General features: G+C 38.4%; 1 protein-coding gene and 2 pseudogenes across 8 annotated transcripts in view; 2 read left to right on the top strand and 1 right to left on the bottom strand.

Moving 5' to 3' along the window:
- The first annotated feature begins 385 nt into the window (after positions 1-385).
- LOC137290842 (DGAT1/2-independent enzyme synthesizing storage lipids-like) overlaps positions 386-27,926 on the top strand; it is a 45,089-nt gene continuing 17,548 nt past the window's right edge. The window contains exons 1-6 of one of the 8 annotated variants that reach the window (XM_067821992.1): positions 422-544; positions 1,278-1,347; positions 7,532-7,835; positions 9,704-9,871; positions 13,102-13,200; positions 16,575-16,669. In XM_067821992.1, the coding sequence (XP_067678093.1) occupies positions 7,562-7,835; positions 9,704-9,871; positions 13,102-13,200; positions 16,575-16,669 (636 nt within the window). In that variant the 5' untranslated portion in view covers positions 422-544; positions 1,278-1,347; positions 7,532-7,561. Of the gene's footprint in view, positions 639-1,277; positions 1,348-7,531; positions 7,836-9,703; positions 9,872-13,101; positions 13,201-16,574; positions 16,670-27,926 lie in introns of all 8 variants that reach the window. The other 7 variants (XM_067821994.1, XM_067821996.1, XM_067821990.1 and 4 more) reach the window with 7 other exon arrangements.
- Positions 23,556-25,863, top strand: LOC137290841 (putative nuclease HARBI1; annotated as a pseudogene).
- On the bottom strand, positions 25,730-27,676 carry LOC137290844 (uncharacterized; annotated as a pseudogene).

Raw genomic sequence — 27,926 nt, 5'->3', positions numbered from 1 at the left:
ACCATATGTAGCTTAGCTATACATCTGTCTTCTTGTTTGTTGAACATATGATTTCTTGATGTGTAATAAACATCAAGTTTTGTCTGATACTACTTCTTATAATTAGCAAATAACACAATAGTGTATGGCCATGTTGACTTTTCTGTGGCCATCTTAACGTTTTGGCATGACCATTTTGACTTTCTTGTTTTGTGGCCATGTTGACGTATTGCCATTTTGACTAGGACCACAGGAACGTAGTCACGTATGTTGCCTCTTTAACCAGATCGTACAAGGGTCTTACAGTAAGTGTTTTAAATTTGTGAGTGTTCAGAAAATCAGAGTTTACATCTAATACACGGAGAGGAAAAACGAGAATGAGGTTACGGAAGTGACGTCATAATCTATCGATATATAACTTATCAGATCATCTTGGCAGATCATCATTTTTGGCCGTTTCGCAAGTCCCGTTTGGGTCCGTTTTGGTGAAGGGTCGTATTAACACCAAATAATCCCTTCTAAGCAGAAGAGTTCTCTGTACACACCTTTGAAAAGTACAAGTCAGGTGCGATGGCAGTTCTCAGCGTTTTTGTTGGAAGTATCTGATAGCATTGATACCACTCCTCGAACAGGTGGAGCTCATTGCTGGGCGATGTTAGGTTAGACTCAGTAGATGTACCAAGGTTATGAGAATAATATTTAGACTAATGCTCAATTTACAATTCATGACAACCTGTTTTTGACTTAATTGTTATTTTAGATTAACATTGGTACACAAATCCAGCGTGCTCATTCTTTTTTCACGAAACGTGGAAGTCCGGAAGTAAAGAAAAACAAATTTATTTCGTCCATGAATAATTCCAAATTTTCGAACTGTCCTCCTGCAGGAGGGAGACCAAAACCACAGGGGCTTGTAACGCTGAAAACTGCCATCAAGTATATGTTGTCCCTATTGTAACTACTTTTTTTACTACTATATCCTTTCTTATTGTAGTAATACACCATTAGGGGCAATATATACCTTGATGGCAGTTTTCAGCATCACAAACCCCAGTTACCTTTTATAGTAGTAATACCCCATTAGGGACAATATATACCTTGATGGCAGTTTTCAGCGTCACAAACCCCAGTGACCAAAACCGATACAATACGTCGCTATGCTCAGACTTCATGCTGCACTTTGCCCTGATCAGGCAAACTCAGACTCAAACTTAAATCAAGAGGAACAAATTATTCAATATATTTGCTTTTGCTTCCATAATGTTTGTCATCACCATGACTGTTCTAATTGATTTTAGAGTGATTGTAAACATCCCAGGCCTGCCTTCCTCACATTTTAGGCTGCAACACAGTGATGTCACTGAAAGGGTAAGAGTTCTGTTTGTACCCCCTACCTCCATCGAAAACCAAAATTACAAACTGACATGCACACCTCACCCTAAATATTCATTCGATAAGCAAGAACAGGTGTAACAAACAATCAGTGAACTTATTTCAGTGTTGGAATATTACATCGGGGAAGAACTCTCCTGGAGCAAATTTACTATGTGAAAAATACGGGTGGAGTACGGGGGGATACGGATGGAGCTCTTTCCCACTGAAATAGTGACCAAAGCATATTTAACCAAAGCCACTCCGACCCATGGAGATCTGTACCCCGTTTCACACAGTTCTCATATGCCTAACATCTCGTTACTCGTTAGCAATCATACTAGGGTTTCCAAGCAAACCCACTCATTTAGAACCCCATACTGTTCGTCACATAATCATGGCAGCATGTTGACACTGTGAAGACAGCTCAGAGAAAAGTAAATATCTAGTGTGATAAAAAAAACCTGGGACAACCCCTGTTGATAACTGACTGCTTAACAAGACATTCAGGTATTGATTGTTTGCGATGGGCGTGGCAATAGAAATATGGAGACGGAGATTTGGGTGTTTTTGTCCGCAAGTCAAGACACCTCGGACTATGTACCCCGGTATAAGGTACCTGGGGGTATACAGGTAGGCTTCAGACTGTGTGTGTTGACATTGGCTTTACTGATCATTGCTGGGGACGTAGAGTCCAACCCAGGGCCTGGTGACAGGACCACCACAAGACAGAGTGCAGATAAAGCTATCGTCACAAAATGTATCAGGGCAATACTCTGTACCTACCGATACTGATAAAGACTCTTCTCTCACACTTGCAGACCTTGCCATAACATTGAAAGGTATTCAGACCCAAGTTACCTCCCTTAACACAAAATTTGATCAGTTCACATGTGAATTTAACGAAAGGCTCCAATCAGTTCATACTGAAAATCTTTCACTAAAACCTTGTCTTAGTGAGTTAGAGCTCAGAAATGATAAGATGAAAGCCCACTCCCGGAAATGTAACTTAATGTTCCATGGGCTGCCAAGTAAACATGGGAGTCATGGGAAGAAAGCAAACAATGTGATGGAGTTTTCTTGAAAATACTCTGAAAATGGAAACATCCCACAATATTTCAGCTGAAAGAGCATTAAGGCTTTATTCCAAGTCTCTGAGTCCAACCTTTGACGTCATATTTTCGGTTTTTAAGGAGGAGGCTGCAGTGATGGCATCCTCGATAATTCCAGGGTATATGTTCCGATAAATCTCCACTATACCCTGGACGCATCTGCAGCTCAGTCCGATTAATTTATTACCTCCCTTGGCTGGCTTTTTATCCAATCAGGTGTCCATGCTGGGAAATTGAGCGAAGCAATCACAACTCACTTTCCCTTTTTAAATTAACTAACCGATTAAACTTGGCAAAACAAACCATGAAGAGGTTCTCTGCAAGAGGTAGAAGGGGGTTTTGCATACATTTTTTAAATGTTTCAGACCTATAAATTTGTCTGTATGCTTTCCACCAAATCTGAGTCGCACTGCGAGCAAACCTTCACAGTTGCGACCGTTACTTTTGTTGACACTGGCAAGCTCAGTTATAACGGCGGCCTAGCTGATTGGCTACTGTGAGAATGCGGAGCCAGTGAAGGGAGGTCGGACAGCTGGTAGTCTAGACTACGTACTTTGAGTACCTCTTTGATAAGTGTATATTGGCATGGCTCCCATGGCCGAAAGCTATGATTACACAATGCCATTTAGAAAGTGGTCAAATGCAACATATGTCATATTTGGGACCTCACTTTCTTAGTAAAGTACAAATTCTAGTCCTTTTTCGGTTGAGTCCCATCTGGAACTTTCATTTCGTGGAAGTCGCAGTGGCTGAGTGGGCTAGGCGGCTGACTTTCTGTGCTGGCGATAAGGTGCCTGACTCTGAGGGTGCAGGTTTGAATCCCTGATGGGACTCAACCGACAAAAGTACTAGAATTTGTACTTTGCTAAGAAAGTGAAATCTGAAGTATGACATATGTTGCATTTGACCTCTTTCTAAATGGCATTGTGTAATCAATGGACATTTGGTAGAGTAAGATTAAAAATTGTATCGTATTATAAATATTTAGGCATCGTGTTCTCATCCAGGCCACAGCATGCCATGTTCTTGTATTGCAGGCTTCTAAAGCTGTTTTCCCTGTATAGATTGTTTTATAAGAACAAGTTTTTGTCTTTTTTTCAACAGCATGTATAATTTTTTATGGAAGATTGCACCTATTTTATTGTATGTATTGGAAATATGGGGCCTTCAATATCGTGACTGTATTGAAAAGATGCAAACATCCGATTTCAAACGTTTCATGTGTGTTGGGAAATTTGCAGCATATAAAGCAATATTAAGCAAAATTGGTCATACCAGTATGTTTGTTTTAAGTAGCTACAGAGCTGTTAAATACTGGATTAAATTGGTTAGAATGAGTGTAAACATATATCGGCATCAATGTTATAACATGTTGAAAGATCTAGATGACAGAGGTGAAAGGAACCGGGTTTCAGATATCTGTCTCTTACTGTTTGCTTGTGAGTATTCACACATATGGGTATAATTAAATGTTGGAGACGAAAACTTGTTCCTGTATATGTTAAAGTAAAGATTAACAGATATTTATATCCAAAAATGGCAAGGCAGTGTACAAGCTTCACATTTTTTGAGTAATCAAAGACTTGTAAATTTAGGATTTTAGCCTGAAGCGTATATTACATACCTGTTTCATGATAACGTTACTGAAGGTATTTTGTATATTTCGACTTTCCCTGCATAATTTGAATGTGAATGCAACCAGACAAAATAAGGATGCTGAAAGACAGCACATTTTTTTAACCATTGTAACACTGGACAAGTCCAGGATGAATTTCATATTTCACTACAATGTCCAGAGTTTAATAATTTGAGAATAAAGTATTTAAGATTTCTTGATGGCAAATATTTGTGTACATCCCAAATGAAAAATTTGCTTAATTCACAAAATAGACATACTGTTAAAGCAATAGCAACATTTCTGAAATGTGTACTCTCAAAACAATGTTTGAAACAGTGTCTAAATATGGCTTTTCTATTTTCTTACCACGTGACAACAAACGTGTTGTAACAAGAATTGTAACATGGGCCAGTTCGCCAATATTACAGAATAAAATCTGTCTGTCTGTCTGTCCATAGCTACTATTTGTCCATGGGCTTAATTCCAAAGTGTGTCAATTGTGTCCTTTGCCCTTATTCTCAAACGAACTACGAACGGTAGCCCTAAGAATTCCTAAATTTGATCATAGCCAATGTGTTAAGAATGGGCTAAAGAAGTTAGTAGGACTAAGAACATTTCGAGAATACCTATCCATCATCCCAGTATTGCTCCAAATGGAGAAAAGGTGGTTATAGCAGATCTGAACAGTTGACCACGAGGGATGTCGGATATGCAATGCTCATCAGAAATATGGACAGTGTGGCTTGGAAAATGCCTGCAACTAACTTTGCTCTTTACTATTTTTTTATTATGTGCAACAAATATGGTGTATGCATAAACCATATTATGTATTTTAACTTCAAATTAAACATCTCAAATAATAAAAACATTTTGCACAATTTGATAAATTCAAAAGGCCGGGAGATACATCATGACACTGGCCAGCACATGGTGACTTACGAAATGTTATAGTAACGTAATAATCTATTTTATCTCCCATACAGTACAACTGAGCATGTAGCTTGCATTTTGAAACTGACGGCTAGACAAGGAATTGCACGATGCATTGTGTGACTCCACGAACCAGTAGACCTACTGGGAGGGAGTGGAGAATATAACTTATATGCGAGAGTGATTGCCATGTTAGCTGTTAAGTGCAGAGTTACGAAACACCCTCTACACCAAGGATGATAACTTGTTACAACACAAGTCAGTGTGCCCAAGTTGTGAGCTTATCCGTTTCATTCTAACCTAAACTGTACTGTAACTTTTCTTTAGGTTAAACATAACAAGCAATTAAAATATTTGACACAGTTTGATAAATACAAAAGACAGGAAGATTCGTCATGAAATGGTACATGTAATGATGTAAGTTATCTCTCAGCCCTAATAAAGTAAGAAAAGTATAAATGTTAAAACCTTTTCTCTGAACACTACAATGCAGTCACTTTGTAGACGAAAGAAATCTTAGAATTTCATACTTTTAACTCTGAACATAAGTAAATAATACAACCTGTTTTGCAGGGAGGGCCTTCCCAAACCTTTCCACTGGTTTGATTTTGCAGTTAGTATAGATATCCCAATAGCAAAAATGTGCAAAACCCTAAGTCTTGTATGAAAAGCCCAAGACCAGCCACCCCTTCTAAAGGAATGGCCTGTAATAGTACCCTCAACACTTGCTGACTGGGAAACATGCTGAACTGTAGCTTTGAAAGTATCATAAGTCAAAGCATTAAACTGGTTAAAGGCCTGTCACCCAAACTCTGGTCAAGAATGGAGATGAAATTGGCCATAGCCGAACAGGGTCCAAAGGATCTCCACTAAGGCCTGGCAAGCAAATAGACAAAACCCTTTCTCTAAACTGAAGTTTCTTTGTCAATTTACATAACACTGTATCATGGCTAGCAGCTTGACATACATCCTCTGTTGAAATGTGTTTTGTTACAATCCAACTTGCCTTGACACAAAACGTTCTTGTCTATGTAGACCAAAGAAAAACTAACAAACATGAAATCCATATTGAGGCACCAATTCGGCATGATGTGTCAATCCATTTGTGCAAAATTAACAGATGTTAGGGTGAAATTGGTAAGACCATGTAATAAATACGTCATATATCACTTTTCTGTAACTGGACACACAGTTTGCTATGACATTTTCCCTGCCTGGAACATATTGAACCGGCAATTTAAAGACCAAACAGCCACGTACACTACACCATCTAGCTGCAGCCAGAACAGTTGCCATTGTCTCTTTGATATTAATGTGCATACCCAAAATTTCAGGAATGTCACTATGCCAGTTAACATATAGCTGAATGGATAGAATTCTGCTCCGTTATCAGAAATGAGCGGGCCACTGGAACTTGATAATGCCCACAAAATGCTTGACCGACGGGCCATTATCAAGCCTGTTGTTAGATGACATCATAAGTAGCTCAGCTGTTGAAGGTCAATCACCTATGACTCGTTGGAAGTCTAACATTGTTGAGCATTGAAAACAATGGTGGCTTGTAGTATGGGCAAAGGTCAAGGTCGAATTTCATCTCTCTCAATAGTGATGGCATCTGTGTTCTCTGATGTGTGTATATTTTTAAAAAGTGGGTCAGTGACCTCCGTTGTTTGTTTTTAACAGTAAATGCTGCTAAACTGATGCTTTCGTTTTTATTCTTAATTTATTCAAAATTAAAAATTCTACTCTTTTTAGCTATATAAACAGTAACGCTATTTTTCAAGGCATTATCATTTGCAGGAGCCCAGGGTCTCAGGACCTCAGGTTTCTGCAAATGCTAATGCCCTGAAAAACAGTGTTTACCCTTGTAATGACCATAGTAGTTGGCTCCAAACAGCATTGTACACAGTTTTACACTGTTTTCTTTTGTCATCATACGGAATGACATCAAATTCCTGATGATGCAATAAGTTGCCAGATAATTTATTGAAGGCCACAAGGGCCTGCAAATATGTGAAACTGCCAGCCCAGTACAGTATCAACGAAGCTCTGGGCCTCTGGGCCAGCGGTTATGTCAAACGCTGAGGCGGTGGGGTAGCCTAGTGGTCAAAGTGTTTGCTCCTCCTGCTGAGGACTGAGGTTTGATTCCCTTCATGGGTCCAATGTGTGAAGCCTGTTTCTGGTTTCCCCTGTTGTGACTTTGCTGAAACATTGCAGGCAACCTTTACAATTTTATTCTTTATATTTACATTAAGTAGGGAAACTTATATATGATAATAAACAGAGTGTATAATCAAAAACATTATTTTAAGAGTCCTGTTTTACGTTTATGAGTCCTGAAAGAATTATTGCTGACACATGTTAAAAATACTTTTATTCAGGTCATTCGTTCTCCATAACAAGATAATTGATCTTCTGTGTGTCGTTGTGTATTTGCCACAATACAGACCACAGCTGATATATACATTGCATTATGGAAGCATGTATCTGACCTTAATATTGTGTATTTGGTATGTTTTAGATAGGTAGATGTTGGGCCTGAGGATGTGAGATGTACAATTTGACTGTGAGTGTGGATTACATTCTGCATCAAGTTGGCCAGCTGGACATTGACTACTTACGTTGGGTGGTATGGCTAACGTACCCCATCATCATCTCCTTTCTGCTGCCACTGGTCCTCCTTTTGTTCCTCTATGCCTCAGTCTTGTTCCTACTGGTGTACAGACAGAGACACAGACTCAGAGATGCATATGCTCAAGACTTCTGGGATGGAGCGAGGAAAACTCTAGCAGCTTTGTGGGATGGTCAAGGCAGAATTTGGCATGGTATATGTTTATTGGTTTGATGTCAGTTGATATATATTGCTTCTTGAAAGCAGACTTGATTGTTTTCAGACAACCACCATGTAGATGGAATTTTACTGAGTGCACTGTAAAACTAAACTCACCCTCTAACCATCTCAAAAGTGTTATAATTACTTTGATTAGCATCCCTCTATTACATCATATCTACAAATAATCTGTGATCACATTATGAAGTCTATTACATTTTGTACAAACCTGTTTAGTGCCACATGTTTCAGTAAATAGTTAACCCTTTTCTGAAGTTAATTCAATTATGCATGTGTACGTAGTCACACTGAAATTTTACAAATTATAGATCACGGCAAATATAGATCAAGGCTCAGCTTACATTGAGTTTGCTCAACTTATAGGCCAGTGGTGGAATATAACAGTTTGAAGTTGTAGCTCAAGATGTTTGTTTTGCACCCCACTCTCAAAGGATAAGTTCATAAAAAATCCAAGTTAACAAGACTGAGTGAACTTTGAAGACTAGATCATGTTCAAACTCACCCTCAAACATATTGGAAGGGCACAGGTTGCCATTGTAATCTTCCCACATACACTTATAAATGTAAGGTTGTTTTGTACAACGGCAGCCTGGTCATTATACCCACAGACGATAGCAAGCGTCGACCAATGAGAGGGCTTGGTTTGATCTCACACCCTTTTATGCAGCCTTACGTCCTTGTATCAAGATTGTTTAGTTGAGGGTCAAAATCGGCCTTCAGTCAACCTTTAGAAATAATAATAAAGAACTGGTAGGTGAAGAACATTAGTGGTGAGCGATAGGCCAATCACCCGTGATTATGTTAAATGAAGTTTTAATCAGTTGCCTGCGATGATAGCGTAGCTATCGGCAAAGCAGGCAGATGGGGTACACCGAAGTGTCCGGCCTTGTCTAGATATATTGTACTGTGAAGCATTTCAAGTCAGGGAATATCTCAAAATTTTCATATTTTTAAAAAAAATCTTTAGTCCTCGCAATGACACAAGCATCTGTGTCTGATACATGTAACTTAACACGGCTCGCAAGGCTGAAAGCTATGATTGCAAAATGCCATTTAGAAAGTGGTCAAATGTAACATATGTAAAGATAAGGTGGCAAGTGCTTGGGTAAATCCCAGGTGGTCAGACTTGGAGGGTAAGGTGGCGAGTGCTTGGGTGGTAAATCGCAGATGGTCACATTTGGAGGGAAAGGTGGCGAGTGCTAGGGTAAATCCCAGGTGGTATGACTTGAAGGGTAAGGTGGCGAGTGCTTGGGTAAATCCGAAGTGGTTAGACTTGGAGGGTAAGGTGGCGAGTGCTTGGGTAAATCACATGTGCTCAGACTTGGAGAATAAGGTGGTGTTTGCTTGGGCAAATCCCAGGTTGTCAGACTTGGAGAGTAATTGGTGAGTGCCTGGGTAAATCCAAAGTGGTCAGACTTCGAGGATAAGGTGGGGAGTGCTTGGGTAATCTCAGGTGCTCAGACTTGGAGCGTAAAGTGGCATCTGCTTGATTGCATCCAAAATGTCAGACTTGTAAGGAAGGGTGGTGCCTGTTGTGGCAGATTCAAGGCATCATGAAAGAATTAACTTTTGGTAGAAACAGACTATTTGCACAACTGTTGTCTTTAAATCAGGTGAACATATTTGATGGGATGAAATGTAGTTACTTTTATTTTTACGATATTGATTAGATGGTGTTCATTATTTATTCTCAGAATATTTGGATATCATTGATAAATTTTGTCAAGTGGCTCGCTTTCTTGATATTGTGAATTGTTTTCCACACATCTGCTAACATCCTGACTCCAAAGTATAACTGATTAATGGTTTAGTGAGTGATAACTTGTGTATTTGCTATTTCAGGTTATGAGGTTGTAGGGCTCCAGGAGATACCATGCACTGGACCTGCTCTGGTCATCTACTACCATGGAGTAATCCCAATTGATATATATTATATCATGGCCAAAGTCATCCTGGAGAAAGGTCGTGAAATCAGAGCTGTTGGAGACCGCTTCCTATTCCACATTCCAGGTATCTTACCCTTTTTGAGGAAAGGTTTTTATAAACCTTAAACCTGTTAACGCGTTAACTTATTGTGTTTGTGAAAACCCCCTGTTGTTCAGTTTCATCATTGTCAAAACTTATTGTTTTGTTCACCATGAACATGTCTGTTGTTGCATAAAGAGCTACACCTTCATGCCATGTTCCAAAATAAAAGGCTGGACATATGTTCATGCAGAAGAATATTGATAAAATGTTCAACCAAGAATAGTTTCAAAGCAACACATGAATTTTCAGGTAAAATTTGCATATGTTGTGGTAGGGGACTATGTGTTCAGCAGCATCCGTCCATACATACATACATCCCTTAACACAGGTACATGCATTCTTAACACCATATCTTATGAAGTTTTGCGCTCAATGTCTTCATGGCAGCCAACACAGGGTGATTATGCAGACCTTTGGGTGACCTTGATCTTATTTCCAAGGGCACCAGGACACTTCGACATCTTTTCTAACTCTTGTTAATGCCACATCTGATGTGTTATGAGAAGATTTGCCTGTCTTGGATATAGCTGTTTCAGATTCTCTAGAAGGTTACATTACTTATGATGAATTACTGGAGTTGCTGAAAAACAAAACAAAGTCCTGATACAGATGGTTGTACTGCAGAATTCTTCAAGATGTTTTGGATTGATTTTGGTCATTTTGTGTTGCAGTCAATCAACACTGCTATCGACATTGACAAGTTATCCTTTATTAAAAAATTAGGTGTCATTAATTGTATTGGTACGGGTGATAAACCTCAGCCTTTTCTTACAACTTGGAGGTCCATTTCCTTGCTTAATGTAGTTTACAAAATGGCTTCTTCATGTATTGCAGAAAGGCTGAAATAAGTCCTACCATTTCTTATTAATAATAACCAAACAGGCTCAATATATATATGATTTGCAGGGATTTGGTGGGATGAGCCAAAACCCCCATTACTAATACTACTATTGGTGATAACATAAGAATTGTTTATGATACTTGAGTTTTTACAGAATCACAAAATATCCCAGGTATGTTATTATGAGTTGATTTTGCTAAAGCGTTTGATTCTGTTTCATGGACATTTATACAGAAAACATTATCCTTTGTTTTGGTTTTGTCATAAGAAGATGGATTGAATTTTTTTATAAGGCTATTAATTCCTGTTTCACTATAAATGGCAAAATGTCCTCTTCTTTTGAAGTTCTAAGGGGCTGTAGGCAAGGAGACCCCTTGTGGCCATATATTTTCCTGCTGTGTGTGGAAATATTGGCAGGCATGGTGCGTGAAAACAAGGATATAAAAGGCATACATGTAAGCAATACAGAGCATGTAATTTCACAGTATGCAGATGATACTGATTTTCTTCTTGATGGGAGCAAACGTTCCTTTGAAGCTGTTGTTGAGTCACTGGAAGTCTTTGCTAGTATGTCAGGTTTGAAGATTAATTATGATAAATCCCAGGTAATAGGGATTGACAGTATGAAAAACAGTGCAAAAAAATATTTATCTCATTTAAAGCTTCAGTGGAACCACTCATCATTCAAGGTTTTAGGTGTTACTCTTAGCACAAATATTTCAGATATTGTTCATTCCAAGTTTGACTCCAAACGTTTTGAATTTAAACAGGTGATGAATAAGTGGATAAACAGAATCTTAACCCCATTTGGAAAGATTGCTTTGATCAAATCATTACTTATATCCAAACTGAATTATCTTTTTCAAACTTTACCTAATCCTCCTGATGATTTTCTTAACAAAATGCTATTTAATGTTGTATGGAATCAAAAACCTGACAGGATAAAGAGAGAAACCATCTGTAGACATATTTTAAATGCTAGCTATCCCAAATGTAGTAATTTGATAAGCATGGCAAAGAATTTTTGACAAAAATTGGCTAAAATCTAAAAAAATCCTTTCTGGAATGATTGTTTCAATGCTTTTTATGATTTATCAGGTAAAATTTAGTCTGATAATTTTGAAGAGTTCTTGTCTCAGAATATATTTTACAATAGCAACATTGTTATTGACATGAAAACTTTACATATGAAGGGTGGACATCTCTCAAATTTGTGATCTTGTTGATGAAAACAGCAGTTGTCTGTCTCGGGTCAATTTTATTGAAAGGTATCAATTGAATATGTCTTTTTTAGAATAATATGGAGTCATTAGTTGTATAAGAAAGTATTTTGTTGGCTTGCCAATAGTGAAAAAAACATTGGACATTGTACATTGTAAATTACAAAAAAAAAATCCCAACTCTTGTTAATTTGTCATCTCATGCACTGTTGCATTCAATGTCTTCAAATATGATAGCTGCCTACATTGGGGGATTTTTCAGGCACCAGTCTATTTTGATGACCTTGACCCTAGTTTCAAAGTCATGACACTTTGACCACTTTTCAAGCTTACATAAATGTGGTATTTTTTAAAACATTGTACCCAGTGTCAATAATTATGTTGACAGCTTTCATTGGGGGAATATGCAGACATTAGTCTTTTCAGGGTGACCTTGACCTCATTTTCAAGGTCACATGACACTTTTCAAAATCTCACTCTTCGCAGTACCCAGACCCTTCAAGATCTATCATGAATACAGGTTTTGTATTTGTCTTTGAAGATTTAGACATATTTAAAGTCACCTGTATTGAATATAATACATGGTAAAGATATTCAAAAAGTTTAGCCTCGGGGCTTATAAATTTGGTGTTAGGTATTAACATAACAGGTATCAAGGTAATGGTGGTTGGAGTACCTTGGTAGAAAAATTGGACCCCAGCCTTAATGCACACTTATACTGACAGTGGATCTGCATCTGTGCATTCAAATCTACTATATTCCTGAAATATTAGTTAGCAGAAGATATTGAGAAGTGACCAGACTAAACACAGCATCACAGAACTTATAATCTTCTTTGTGACCAAAGGATAAAAACTAGTAAATATGTTATATTTCATTCTCTTTAGCACATTCTCTTTGATCACTCTCTCTTGATCTGTAGCTCTTTTTTGTATGATTGTTTTAAGAGAGTCTACTCTTTATATGTTATTTCAACGATATTAGTATTAGTATTTATGCTTTAGCCTATGTTTTTCTCTGTTTTATTTATATATCACATTCACTGTACATATGCATATATGTTCATGTAAGTTTTTATACACTTCTCCCAGGTGACAAAGAAAGACACTGTCTACTGAATGGTTCATGTAATGTATCTACTGGTGTTACAGGCTGGCGACTGTTGATGGAGGTGTTTCATGTAACCCCAGGCACTGTGCAGAGTTGTGTAGATGTACTGAAGGCTGGACACATACTCACTATATCCCCTGGTATGTACACCAGTCATCAATTTTCGCGAACAAGTTACCCCCTTCAACTGAACTTGTCCCTTTGAATTCATTTGCAAATTTGGAGAATCATATTCATGAATTATGTCCCATGGGAGACCAGCTTGTGGTTGTTTCGTCATATATAAACAGACTCATATTAGTTTGTGCTTGTAAGGATTGCTTGTCACTGAGCGCAAATTCACTTATGGATTCAAATTGGAAGTTTAGTATTCAGTTGACCAGGCTCTACATATGAAACACTGTGCATTTATCTCCAGAGGGACCTCCACTATTGAATGAACATAATGAATTTTGAGTGGATTATGATAATGGGAATCACATACAATAACCTAAAAACAAATGACAGCATTTTTATGTTGAAACATTGTTAGTATACATGTATTGCGGTGTTCAGGTGATAAACCAATACGGGGTCTTCTGTGAGGAGCTACTCTCAAGATACCCTCAGAGTCATGCATTATTTGTCAATAACCTGTTGACTAACATCCCACGATGCAGGTGTTTACTCGTATTTTTCTTTTATTGTTTCCCTGTCATATAATCATGAAACATGGAGCATCATAGAATTGTTGATTCACAGCTAACCCCATAGTTAAAACAGCAAAAAGTTATTAAATTGGGTTCAAACTACATTGAGTTAAGAAAATATAGAATGAAACAGTTATACATACTTTTACTGAAGGAAACCTAAATCTACATTTCCAGTATTTTATCATGTTTGTTTCTTTGTTAAAAGATTGGATATTAATGTAGAAGCCAGACCTCTGTGAATGTGTATCAAGACATGACATCACAGAGGTCTTATAATTCTTTTGAGTACGTTCTTCTAACACTACATTGCCTTTTTATTCCCCCGGCATGTATGATTGGGTCATGCATTATCATTCATGAGGATAAAGTCAATAATTGCACCAGCAAACAGGATCAATAACATCCAGAGTCTCATTCCTGTAATGCACACCTGTCATTGTGCCTCTACTACATGGAGATTAGTGCTCCCAGCCCTGCTGATACCAAACCATTGATGAGCCAGCTCCCCAGCTGTCCTGTTCAGCAAGTTAACATAATGAAATCCCTCACCTGTTCTTGGCTACACTCGTGCACATCAATCAGTGAAGTGCAAACAGTACCTTGACTCATCTTTGAAGAGTATGAATGCCCAATAATTGACTGTCCTCTCTTGCCCACTCCAGTTGTGCATGTCAGTAACGTCAGGTGGTGTTCTGGAGTTCATTTCGTAGTGTGGTTGCCGTCTCAAAGTGATGCTGAAAGCAAAAGAAACCAGTCATTATGCTGACTTGTGGAGCATGCTCAACTACCTGCATGTCGATGGTTTGATGAACCATGAGTGTGATACTGATTCCAAGCCAGACTCGGGGAGCTTGGACTTTTGGATAGGATCTGTCTGTTGTTCCAAAGAATTGGGAAAGGAAGAAAGTATGATACAGTCCTAGCACAGATTCTTTATAATATCACAGCATATAATAGTTTCAGAGGCCTTTGTGTACCAGAAGAATGGCCTGAACCGAAAGTTAAGCAGTTATGTATAATCAGGTGTAATGTTTTCTTACACTGACAACAAGTCATTAATTTGACAAATAATTTATACTTCAAATACTTCAACATCCTTGCACGAAAACATACAGGTCACATGCAACCAAAAAATCAAACATAATTAAAACACAGTTATCACTTATTCATGACATATAATATACATTGCTGCTTTTAAAAAAACAAACACAATTATAAGCGTACAATCGCGATTCAAAAGTGCAATATTTTGTACTTAGGCTTACTCCCCCCGAAACGAAGCCCTCGGGAGACCGAACTCAGCCATAGCGGGTGGATATGCACTCAAGTGTAACGACGGCTTCCGATTGGCTGTTTCATTTGCTGATATGCTGAGGGTTCATTGTGTGTACAGAAAGATGATCTGTTTGATAGGCATTTTAGAAGTATAGCCAGTCACAAGAAAGTAAGATTCTTTATGGATAACAACTTCTTTTTGTGTACTTGATGCGTCTTTTCAGTATGGAATCATACACTGTTGTCAAACAAAATCATATACACGAAAAGAAGTTATCCATGAAGAATGTATATAGAGATGTTGGGTTTGGAAAATACAAACTCTGAATTTGTGCTCGATCCAATCAAAAATCATGTCAGTAGAGATGGTAAACTACTGCGTGGCTGGAATCTGTCATTCGTCCAAGTACAAAGCAGGACTTGAAACTGACAAGAGTTTGCACCAGTTTCCGTCAGATCCAGTCATCGGAAAAAAATGAATGTAGTTTGTTTGCAGCCCACAGACATAAAAACATGTCATGTGTATCACACGTGCCTAATTACATAATGTGGCAGACACGGGACTCGGGTGCACGAGTCATAAATCAACTTATTTTCTTTATGTCGTATAGTCTGATAGGTGTTAAGTTCAAATTGCACTTGGTCGATGATTAAAGCTGTGTATTGCACGTTGTCTTTAGCAGACATTCAGGCAGACATATAGGAGTGAATAAACCAGACACTGAGCTTTCTCTGTGACAGTGACTGCTTACCACACATCAACAAGTTGTTTTACGTGACGAGTAGATTATTTAATTGTGTACACAACCAAGAGTAGACTACTGCTCACGACGCTGGGCATGCATACTGTTTCAAGCTCCGTGAACCTATTCACTGTGCATGCGTTATGGACGCAGCGCAGCACAGCTGTTGAAACCAGTTTTCCCCCCAGCACTGGGGGGAATTTAGTGAAACGTTTGAACTCCGATTTCGCGGGCTTTTTTTTCATCACATTTTTTTTTCAACTTTATAGGTTGAATTGGCATTTTTTATGATTTGTTTCGGTAAGTGCATACCAAAAGGTACCAGAATCTTCAAAGTTGTGTTTTACGTTTCATGTGACCTTTAATTAAGCATTTTTTGTTGTCAACAGGTTTCTGCTAACATTATTTGTTGAATACTGATGGCAACGTAAAGTAAACTTATGTTCTGTTAATGATCATGACACCAGTTCTACTTTATGTAATGTGACAATGTTCATGTATATTAGGATTCTGGCAACTTTTACAAAATGGTCATGAAATTGGTGCTGTAAGTATGCCAGAAACACTCTGCCAAGCTGTCTGGAGAATTACCTGGTGCACTCTGTCAGTATGAGGTCTGAAGTATGGTATCTTGTTTCGAGCTGGAAACCCTTCCAAATGGCATGCCACTTGTTATGGGGAATAACAATGATGTATTTTATGAGAACAGAAAAGCATGCTTAATAACCTTCCTGAATACCCTTTATTGATGTCAGCAAGCGGATAGCCTTGAAATTCATGTAGTGTTGTTGTATTTTTATACAGGTGGGGTACGAGAGGCACTTTTCGGAGATGAATATTATCATGTCATGTGGGGGAAAAGAACTGGATTTGCCAAAGTTGCTTTGCAAGCAAATGTAGTAAGTATTTTTGAATGCAAACATTTAGAAAATTCTACATTGTGAATATGAGAACCTGCAGTCTGTAAGTTTTATTAAGAGAAAGTATGCCAGACCAGACATGTTATAAGGTTCACTTTTGAACAAATTTGAGTCAAAGTTCCACAATAGTAGAAACATAGTATAATGAAACATGGATGTAGTGAATTCAAAGTACACAAATATGCCCGTAATCATATCTGAAACATCTAAAATGGGGAACAAATAAAACTAAACTACACCTCTCAGATGATTTCATGCGTCTGATTAGTTATGATCCATGATTTTCCACGGAAACAATTTGGACTTTGCCTCAAAAGTGAATGGTTGGCTTCATTTCTGGAGCACAACTCAAAAACCATTCAGTATGTTTCAACAAAATTTGGCATCTATATATCAAACAGATCTTGAAAATGGTGCCTTTTGCATTTTGATCATTTTTGGCATTTATTTTTTTCATGATTTCCATGGAAATGATTTGGACTTGGTCTAAAAACATGGACTTCAAGTAAATGGCAGATGATTTGTTCTTCAATAAGATGGCATTGTCTCAGATTCCGGAAAATAGGTGTTTGTAATGCCCACCTACGTCTTCATAATGCCCATGGGCCATGCTTTATCCAACTTGTAAACTGACCGAAGATAAACCTCAGATAGAATTTCAATATTTGGTACTCACTGATGAAAATCAGCTGTGTTGAGACTGACAGTCAAGGCCTCGCATTGCACTTGCAGTGCATGTATTGTGAGGAACACATGGTTCATACCGAGAACAATCTCATTCTTCACAGCAATCCTTCATAGACTAGAGGAACAAACCACTAAGTAGCGAAGGGATGTGGTATGTGGGTTCAAAACCAGATGTCAGCACTATGAAAATTGTCAATAATGTTATATTTTACGTTCATATTCAGAGATGGCAGGACAAAGTCATATCTATCTTCAAAACAAGTAATAATTCAAAGTTCGGGGGCAGAGGGACAGTACTGAAGTAATATTCAGGGGGAGAGGGATGATATTGAAGTAATGACCCCTCATTGACGGTCACCAGGATATGACAAGAAATATTCCTCACGAGAACAATAGAGTGACGTCACTGGAGGTTTATATTTGGTGTTGGCAGTCGCTGAGGACAGGAAGACAACCAAGATCCTTTAACTTACAGGGGCATTTTCAACAGACCGAGTATTCATTTAGCGAGCATGCGTCACTGCTCTCAAGTGGTCACATGTGTATTCAGAAAGGGTCTTTGGCATACATTGCTGGAAGACCATGGAACAAAGTTTAACAGAATCCTGGGATCTAAATGTGGAACTGCATGTATGTTTTTCGTGAGGAGATCTAGAGAAGCACTCAACACCTGATCTTTCTAAAACCTCAACTCGAGGATTTTCCTTTTGCCATTCTCCACAGTGGCTCAAGTTACTGAACTTCATGTTTATGACATCTCAGGTTGCTTTTTAAGATGGGTATGCAGGTGGCAATTCATTGTTGGCTGTGTAACCCCATGTCTTTGATTTTTTGTGCCCATACTCAATGAGCCTGCTGGTCCGGACCCACTCAGAACAAACAATCCCCATGAGAATAGGGTAGTAGTGCCCATGATTTCAATTGACAGCATCTCTGCTGCTCAAGAAATCATGAAAGGGTGTTTCTGGAAATCAAAGAGTCTTCACCAGCCCTTCCTTCAATAGCATTAGCCAACATCAAAGGTTGTCGCTGGACAGGTTGCTGTAACCTAGGTAATTAACTCATTGGAGTTCCTTGTGAGGGAAAACCGTGTTCATGTACCGTCCTAATGCTCTGTCCATCAGATTATGTTTACTTACCTTAATATTATGGAACGAGGTGGTCACATCCCAAATCGGACATGTTTGACACCCAGTATTCCTAGTAACGCCTTGTTCCCAAATATCTGATTTCAGATCATATATAAACTCACACGCAAAAGAAACGCAAGTCTGACATGTAGCATCACTGTATTTCTTTTTCAACAGTTAAGTATACAAATACGAGTAGAGTCAGATGTACAGAAATTTGAGCAAACACAGTTCATTGGTATCCATACTCAATAAGGTCTTTACAATTTGTGTCAGCAATTGCATTTTCCGATTTCGATCATTTGAATTACGTCATTCAATACCTGGTGTGCCCACCATTAGCATTGATCACTGCCACACATCTCCTGTACATAGAGTTGATCAGACGATTTGTGAAGGCCCTTGGGATCATTCTGCACACTTCCAGTACAGCTGTACGCAGGTCATCAGCAGTTGCAGGCGCTGGTTGCACTTGGTGGAGACGCCTCTGAATCTCATCCCACAAGTGCTCGATGGGGTTAAGGTCAGGGCTAAGGGCCGGCCATTGCATGACGTTTATGTTGTGCTGTTGAAGAAAGGCCATGGTAAGTCTTGCAACATGCGGACGAGCATTATCTTGCTGGAAAATGTGATTCCGATGTCGGGCAAAAAATGGAGCAACATGAGGTCTGATGACTTGGTCAATGTAACGCTGAGCTGTGATGCCGCGTCCTCGACCTTGACCCACATTCTGGAAGCACATTGGTCCAAGCCTAGCATTAAGTCCAATTCCGGCCCAAATCATGACACTAGGACCACCCCATGCATCCCTTTCCAACACGTTTCGGTCAGCAAAACGCTCTCGTTGATGTCTCCAAACCCTGACCCGTCCATCTGCATGTGACACACAAAAGCGACTCTCATCAGAGAAGATGACACGTCTCCACTCACGCTGACGCCAATTTTGATGACCCTGTGCCCATTGAAGTCATGCTTGTCTATGGTGTGGTCGGAGTATTGGACGACGTGCTGGTCGGCGACATCGTAGGTTGGTGGCGCGCAGCCGTCAGATAACGGTGTCACGGCTGATGCGTCGATTATGTGTCCCGACAGTATCACGAGCAGTTTGGCTTGCTGTTAAGAAAGGATCACGCTGGTGTTGCCGTGTCATGAGACGATCTTGCCTAGGGGTCGTGACCCTTGGTCGGCCGCTTCGTTGATGGTCATTGGTTGACTGTGTTGTGTTATAGCGATGCTGGAGACGGTAGATTGTCGTTATGTTGACGTTAAAGTGCCGAGCAATGTGTTGGACAGACTCTCCAGCGTGTAAACGTCCGATAGCCCGATTCCTCTCATGTTGGTTTAGTCGCGGCATTGTTGAACAATGAAGGATATGCCAAGTTCTTGGCGGTTTTTATACCCACTACGGGTAGTGAAAAATCGTGCATATTCAATTCCACGTGGGAAGTGTGCATCATGACCACATCTTCATTTGAGTGGTGCATTTTGGCGATTCGTTTTCGTCTTGTTGTGATCACATTGATCTTATAAAATGATACAGAAAATGTTCCAAGCATCGCCAAGCATCGCCAAGCATCACTATGTACCGAAGGTATTATGAAATTAGGGGTCCAAATTTGGTTCTTCAGTTCAGATAGAAACTTGCGTTTCTTTTGCATGTGAGTATATAAATTTGTGAAATCTTTTTTTATTTATTGGAGCTCTGGATTAGTGAAGGATCCTCAAGTAAATATTTCTTGTTTCAGATAATTATGATGCTCTGACAATGTTAAATGTTCTAAAATGTGTGAAATTCTGTTATTCACCGGAAATTGTTACTATTGATGGATTTCAAGGTTATACTTCTTGTTTCAGACAGTATGACTATTTCAAAATGTGTGAAATTCTGTTATTCATTGGAAAATGTGAATAGTGATGGATCTCTCTCATAGCAAGGGAATGATTGTTCTACATGAGTTTGACATCCTGATTGTTTAAATCCGTGTCTGATTTACTTTTAAGAAGTGGGCTCTTATCCCATGTTTAATTAAAATAGTGGGACATTTGCCATTGTAGATGGGTCATCAGATAAGACAAGGGAGACAATGCATTCACTATGCAATCTTATTGAATTTGTCATGCAAACAGCTGTTCAGTTCTGTCAATTAAAGTGTTAATTTAAATTGAATCACTGTCTTTTCTTTACCATGAAGCATATTTTTCACTGCCTCTTTCATTTGTCCCTTCAGCCATTCAGCCTGGACAGCAAGTTTGTGGTCGGCACTATAAGCATGTCTCTTGAGCATGGAAGTACAGAAATTATCAGTTCCAACAGTAAAAACACTATGTTTTCCAATTTTCAGACAAAGTGCACAAGTCATTTTGTTTTTACACTCATTATTGGGAACCCCTGGGAAATACACTGGTAGGGGACGTAACTCCTAACGTATAATGAAACAGCACGTCATGAATAAGCTATGTTTTATAAGCTCCATGCATTGATTTGGAAACTGCATTAGATATGGGAAATCTTGTACAGCACTGCAGGGATTATGAACGCTGATTTATGTCTCGGAATTGTGAAAATATGTTAAATATTAAAAGGTTTTTAGATGCATGTTTTTACATTATTGATATGAATCAAATTATTTTTATAGTGCGCCAATGACACCCAACAAGTTAGTGAGTGAGTTAATATTTAACGTCACATCGGCAATATTGCAGCCATATCGTGACTCCCAACAAGTTAAAGAACAGTGCATCATATTGTGCCAATGATGCAAGGGCAGAGTCTAAATTTGACTCTGTAAATGCACAGTTTATGGAACTTTGGAAACTTTATTAACTGGAAATTTGGACATTTTGCTCCTACTTAATGAATAGTATTCATATGCTTGTCAATTGCATACTGTACAAAAGTGTATCACATTAGTTATATTTTGTTGACGTGTCTCATGTAAAAGGGAATTAAATATGACAGTTTCGGAAATCATCATGTAAGATTGAGATGTAGCGATCATTATTCCCTACAGGGAAGGTGCACGGTCCAGTCTAAGCAAACCTATCCTCAGTACTTTTTGTTACACTCCCCTACTGAGTAACCTTTGAAACTGACCAATCAGAACACAGCTTACCAAATCACGAAAGTGCTTATTTGCACATACCTTTTAAACTTTTTATCTCGAAAAGGTTCATACCCGAACGATTCTGAATGCTATATAACATACGCTTGCTTCCGGATGATGCACACAGCATACGTACAGCAATGACAACAGTGAGTAAACAGTTGCTGAAAATAGTGTTTTGGCAATATTCATGAATGTTATCTTGCGAAAATATTAGCTAATGGTAACCATGTCAACAGAACCTCCAAAGCATAGATACTGCAGGTCAAATAACTGTGTTATATGTGGATTTTTGTTTTTGCAGAGATCTGTGTCAGTGACCCGAATGTTTTGATAGTCCCTCTGATCCCTAAACAGTAGCTGTTGTCTGATTAGTTAAATCTTTTTAGCCGTCATTGGATGGTCATTGGTCACTCAATGGTTACCTGACACAACCTTCTACTTGGTTTTGTTAGACTCAGTGGTGGAGTGTAACGAAATACACTGAGACTAAGTTTACTTAGACTGTTGCACGGTCCAGTTGGTTTTGCTGACCTTTACATAATTTTCAAGGTCATGGTGACACTAAGAAGGTTTCAGCATGTTAAGCTGCATGTAAAGATTGTCAGCACAATATCTCAAAAACCATTCACTGGACTTCTTCATATGTTCACATCAAGCCTCATCTAGTGAAGGCACAAGGCCCAGTCAGTTTTGGTGACCTTCACATTATTTTCAACATCACAGCAACACTTTGAGGACTTCAGCTTGTTATACCACAGACCATATAATAGATCTGTTAAATCGTCCCTGGTTACACTGCATGTTAAGATTGTCAGTGAGATATCTCAAGAACAGTTCACTTGATTTCACTCTCACACCCGCAAAGTCCCAGGGTAGAATAGAAGAACCTATGCTTGCCATAAGAGGCAACTAATGGGATCGCATGGTCAGACTCGCTGACTTGGTTGACACATGTTGATCACTGGTTTGTCTGGACCAGACTCAATTATTTACAGACCTCTGCCATATAGCTGGAATATTGCTGAGTGTGGCATAAAACTAAACTCACTCACTCACTTATAGACTTTCAAAACTTCCCTTGAATGTTTATCAATAAGGAATGTCTTTACACTATAGAGCATGTACTCTAAACTACAACACTTGTGTCAAGGTCAAAGTGAGTCTTGACGTTATTGGTGTGTTTGAACACCTACAGAGCGGTTTAATGGTCATGTTTTTGTTGACATTTAACTTCATCTTAAACTACGACCTTCACTTCCATTACTTGTCTAGTTTGATTTGCTAATTTGTGGCAGGGCATTATGTCACCTCAGTGACAGTGCTTGTCTAATATTTGTTTCGCATAACATGACTAGGCAACTAAGAAGTCAGGCCCAAGGTTTTGTAAATCAGTTTTGATGTTCTCAAAACTATATATTTACATTATTTTTCATTTCTGATTTCCTGAGAGCATAAGAATGATGCCATTACTTACACCTATTACTTTCAGGACAAGCAGCAAATAGACGGAAGTGTCCTACTTTTCAGGAAAGATTATGTCTGTGCAAACTTAAAATGCATTTCAGTGCTCGTATAAGAAGGCACTTTACATGCTTCCTGCGTTTGTCTAGCAAAACAGTAATAATAATTATCTTGTTCTCAAGTATCATGTTTCATATCAACAATAGATAAAAGAATTGAAACTGTATCTTCTAACTGACTAATTGCAAAAGAGAAGAAAGATAAGGGGCCGTGCTTATCAAACAACTTAAGTCATTAACAAACTTAAGTCTGTTCAATAACTTTTTCTTGGTTTTTCGACTAAGTTTTGTGTAAAAACTTAAATCATATTTATCATCAGACTTCAGATCTATAAGATTTGTCATTTTTGACTTAACTATTTAAGACTCCCCTTGCTAGGCTTAAATCAACTTGTTTTGACTTGAGTCATGTAAAACAAAGATGGCTGCCACGCGTAATCCAAGAGTATTTAATGAAAGAACAGACGTTCTGCATACATTAGATGATACTGACCTGCTCCAAAGGTACAGATTTGACAGAAACAGTATTGTTTACATCTGTGATCTACTTGAACACGATTTAAGTCCCGTAACGCATCGGAGTTGTGCAGTGTCCTGCATTACAAAAGTTCTCGTCACTTTACGTTATCTTGACGCTGGCAAATTTCAAATGTGCAATGGCGATGACCATGGACTCAGCCAACCCACCATTTCAAGAGTTGTCGAACAAACGCTTAATTCACTCACAAGCCAGCGTATGGTCAGAAGATTTGTCACCTTTCCCACACAAGCCCAAGAAGTAAGACGACACCAGCGTCAATTCTATCAGACAGCAAACTTCCCCAGTGTAGTTGGTGTAGTTAATGGCATGCACGTTCAAATTCAGGCCCCATCAGTTAATGAGAATGAATTCATTAACAGGCACCACTATCACAGTATTAATACACAGCTAGTGATTGACAGTGACGACCGTATCATCGACATCGTAGCACGTTGGCCTGGCTCAACACATGACTCCCGCATCTTGACAACAAGCGGGTTATGTCGGCTGTTTGAGGGGAACCATGTTCCCGTAAGATGTCATCTGCTTGGCGACAGCGGTTACCCATGTTGGAGGTGGATTCTAACACCATTTTTATGCCCTCTTCCTGGACCACAGGCAAACTGCAACAGGTATTTTGGTCATTTCTTCGAGTCAATTTCGAGTGCTAACCAGTATAGAGTAATTTCCCTTGGTTATATGAAATTCAACATCCAACATAAAAATGAAACGTAAGAGTTACATATCTGCTAAGTGCATTTTTCGGATAATATGTCGTACATTGTGTACTTCCTCAGTCGTAAATGCATCCTAGGTGACTTATCAATGAAATGATACATTTGGTCAAAAAGCGTGTGTCATGATATAACCATTTTGACATAATACCACCCATAAACATTATAAGATCATTTGATGATTCCAGCTATATTTATTGCAAATTTTCAGATCTCATAAAAAGACCAGAAATTGTGTGGAAAGAGGTATTGGACAACTGAAGCAATGGTTCATGTACTACATGGAGAAATCAGACTCTTCCCCGTAGAAGGCTTGCAAGGTATAGCATTACAAAAATGTTTTTCCCAGGACTCTATTGAGGTAACAAAAATCATAATCTGAATGAAATCTAAATACACCTATAATTTCCCCAATAATACCCTAAGGTGTTCATATGCATTGGATAAAAATAGCTAAAACAATTATTAAGACAAACAGTAACATTTATTTAATGAAGACCGTAACAATTATCAAACATGAATGTAAAAATGTCTATACTTTCTACAGTCAACAGTAACATAAAGAAAATGGACAAGTTAGAAATATGTGATCTTACTGTCAATAGGACCTCACTCAATACAGACAAATAATAATTACATAGTAAAACATTGCCACAGGATGAAATACTCTAAGTGTGAGATTAGTAAGGGTTGGAATTTTACCATCACTTTATTATATGTGAAGTGCACCCTTTTAAAGATAATGATGCCAAAAAAATTATTTTTGAACAAATAATTTTTATAGATGAAGGCCACAATGATTGATGAATACCAGGGGTTGGGTATTCAAATACAATAAGTTCCATGGACGACTTTCTCACAAACATTCAAACATTTAAAATTACACATTTCTTGGTCAAATACATGTAACAATAAGTCATCTACATCCTACATTTAAATTAAATTGACAGAAGTATCTTGAAAATTTGTTGTGTCAGTATATACTATTTTTTTCCAATATTCACCTAGGTAATAATTGCCTGTGCTGTACTACACAACATCAGCAAGGACAGGAATGTCCCAATGCCAGCTCCATGTGGAGGCATCACTCAACCTGGACAGCTTAATCACAGATGCAAGGTCTTGCACCAATTGCTCCTACAACAACAGGAGCCAGATACAGAGAACAGTTTGCGATCAGCTTCTTCTAATGTACATATTTCTAAAGGTACGGTTCCATGGTTGTCCGAGATTTTGCATTGATTATTAATATATTATTTTCATTTTCCAAAGTGCAAGACATCTAATACCAGTTATTGCAGGGTTTATTCAGACCACCCTATACTGTGAATACTGCACATTCTACTCTTCTAGTTTCTTATTTCTTCTTGTAACATACTCTATTTTCAATTTCAAATATTCAATCTCTAATTCTAGCTTTTCTTTCTGTATTGACTCCACAGAAGGCTGATGCTGGCACTGGCAGGCTGTTGTCATCTCTGGCAGTTGGTGTGTAATCAGCGTGTCCTGGACATCGTTACTGACCATGATTGGGCTATAAGAGATGAATCAGCATTTGTGAAATATATAACCGAATGAAACATATTTTATTTCCGCATCCTGAGCCTTGTTTCATTCAGATTCATGACAGATCAAGAAGGAATGTATTTCAATCATAAAATCTAATTTCACACAAACTTTAGAACATTATATAATTTATACAGGGCAATATTAAGTTTTTGTGTTGTTTGGTTGATAAAAGTGGAGGCCTGAGAAGGTTCAGTATTTTCAGATAGCTGAGCTTACACTAATCCGGGCCTAATTGGCACCTGTGATTAGTGTACTGACAGACCTCACATCTACTCAGGGATAATCTACAACATTGTAGTCTCCCTGACCTAATGTGCGAGTCGGTATTTCAGGGATAATCTACAACATTGTAGTCTCCCTGATCTAATGTGCGAGTCTGTATTTCATAAGGAACTGTGAGGTCATTCTGAAAAAAATATTGGAGTGTTTTAGTGCTGTATAAAATCAGATTGACATTAGAATGTATATCACATGTACCTTTCCTTTGATGTGATGGAATCACGCTGTTGAAGGGCAGAGGAATCACAAGAATCTGAAATTCCTGTCAGGTTCACATTTTCCCTTCCAATAGCCTCAACAACTGCACTGGTCACCGGACTAACTGGCGTGGGAGGTGGTCCACCTCCTGTAAATGCAAAAAGAACTTTATAGATTAATTGCTTAAATATGATGATAACAGTTGGAAATATACCACAAACATATCAACATCACTGTAGGTGTATGTTGTAACTTGTAACATATGTCATGTTTTGTATCACACTTCCTTACCTAAGTACAGATTCTAGAACATGTGATGGGATTCAACCCATGCCCTCATAGACAGGCACCTAATCACTTGTTACACTTGACCACTTTTTAAATGTCACTGGGTAATCATAGGTCTTTGTGACTTGAAAATGTTTAGTGTACACAAGCACTGACTATGCAGAAGTGGAAATATTGTGTGCATGACACTTTTTCCCACTTTGACATGTGTGACATCATTTATGTAGCCATTATTCATAATTACAAGTAATATTGTACACATAATCAGGTTTACCAGTAGCAATGGTTTGCTGCCTGAACTTGGAATGTCTTCTTCGATGAGCTTTTCAAGTTCTTCCATTTTTTTCAACCTCTTCCCTGGTCCTTTTTTGAGTCAGGCTTGAGTTGAGGCTGTCTGTAATCATCTAAAATGTAAACAGAAAATATCAAATGGGGAAAAATCTCATCAAATTACATTAAATATATTTAATTTAATCATGGTACAAATACGTGTCCTTTTACATGTGAGCTAGTTACCAAGCGCATTTGTGTTCTTATTATGACACTAACATGCAGTATGCATTTTCAAAATATATAATTCTTTTCTAACAGATCAAATGCTATAATTTTAGTGTGGGAATAAAATGACGTACATACGTTTTTTTTGCAAATGGCACCAAAAGTCATCGGGAAACAGTACCCAACATAACCAGAATTGACCACGACATTTGCATCTAAATGTCTGATTTTATCAGTTAGGTAATGTGAAGCGAATCAATCAATAGCATCAAAATAACACTCGCTATCGTGGAACTTCGAACACGTACCTGCCACGCCTCCTGTCGTTTCATGGAGGTGATGCCTGGCCCAAACTTGCCATCTAACCACCACTCTGTTGGCCGCAACTAGCTCTGCTAGCAAAAGTGTCTCTTCTTTTGTGAAGTTAGGCCGCCTCTTCTTCGTATCGTCCGTCATGTTATCTTATTCGATACTGTTCGCTGATGTCATCTGCTAGATATCCGGGAATTTCCCTCGCCGTTTTTCTGTCTCTCAGAAAAAAAGAGTTCCACTGGTTGGCTATAAATAACCGGGATATCCAATAGTGACTACGTGATCGCATTCGGTGAAATCGACTTAGTTTGTGTTGTCGGACTTAGCTAAGTTTCAGACTTAGCCCGTTTGTTAATACAGTCTTAAGTTTTTGACTTGGCTAAGTAAGTTTTAG

This window comes from Haliotis asinina, chromosome 7, assembly GCF_037392515.1.
Source record: "Haliotis asinina isolate JCU_RB_2024 chromosome 7, JCU_Hal_asi_v2, whole genome shotgun sequence".
NCBI classification, from domain to species: domain Eukaryota; kingdom Metazoa; phylum Mollusca; class Gastropoda; order Lepetellida; family Haliotidae; genus Haliotis; species Haliotis asinina.
This window is presented reverse-complemented; position numbering and strand designations above follow the sequence as displayed.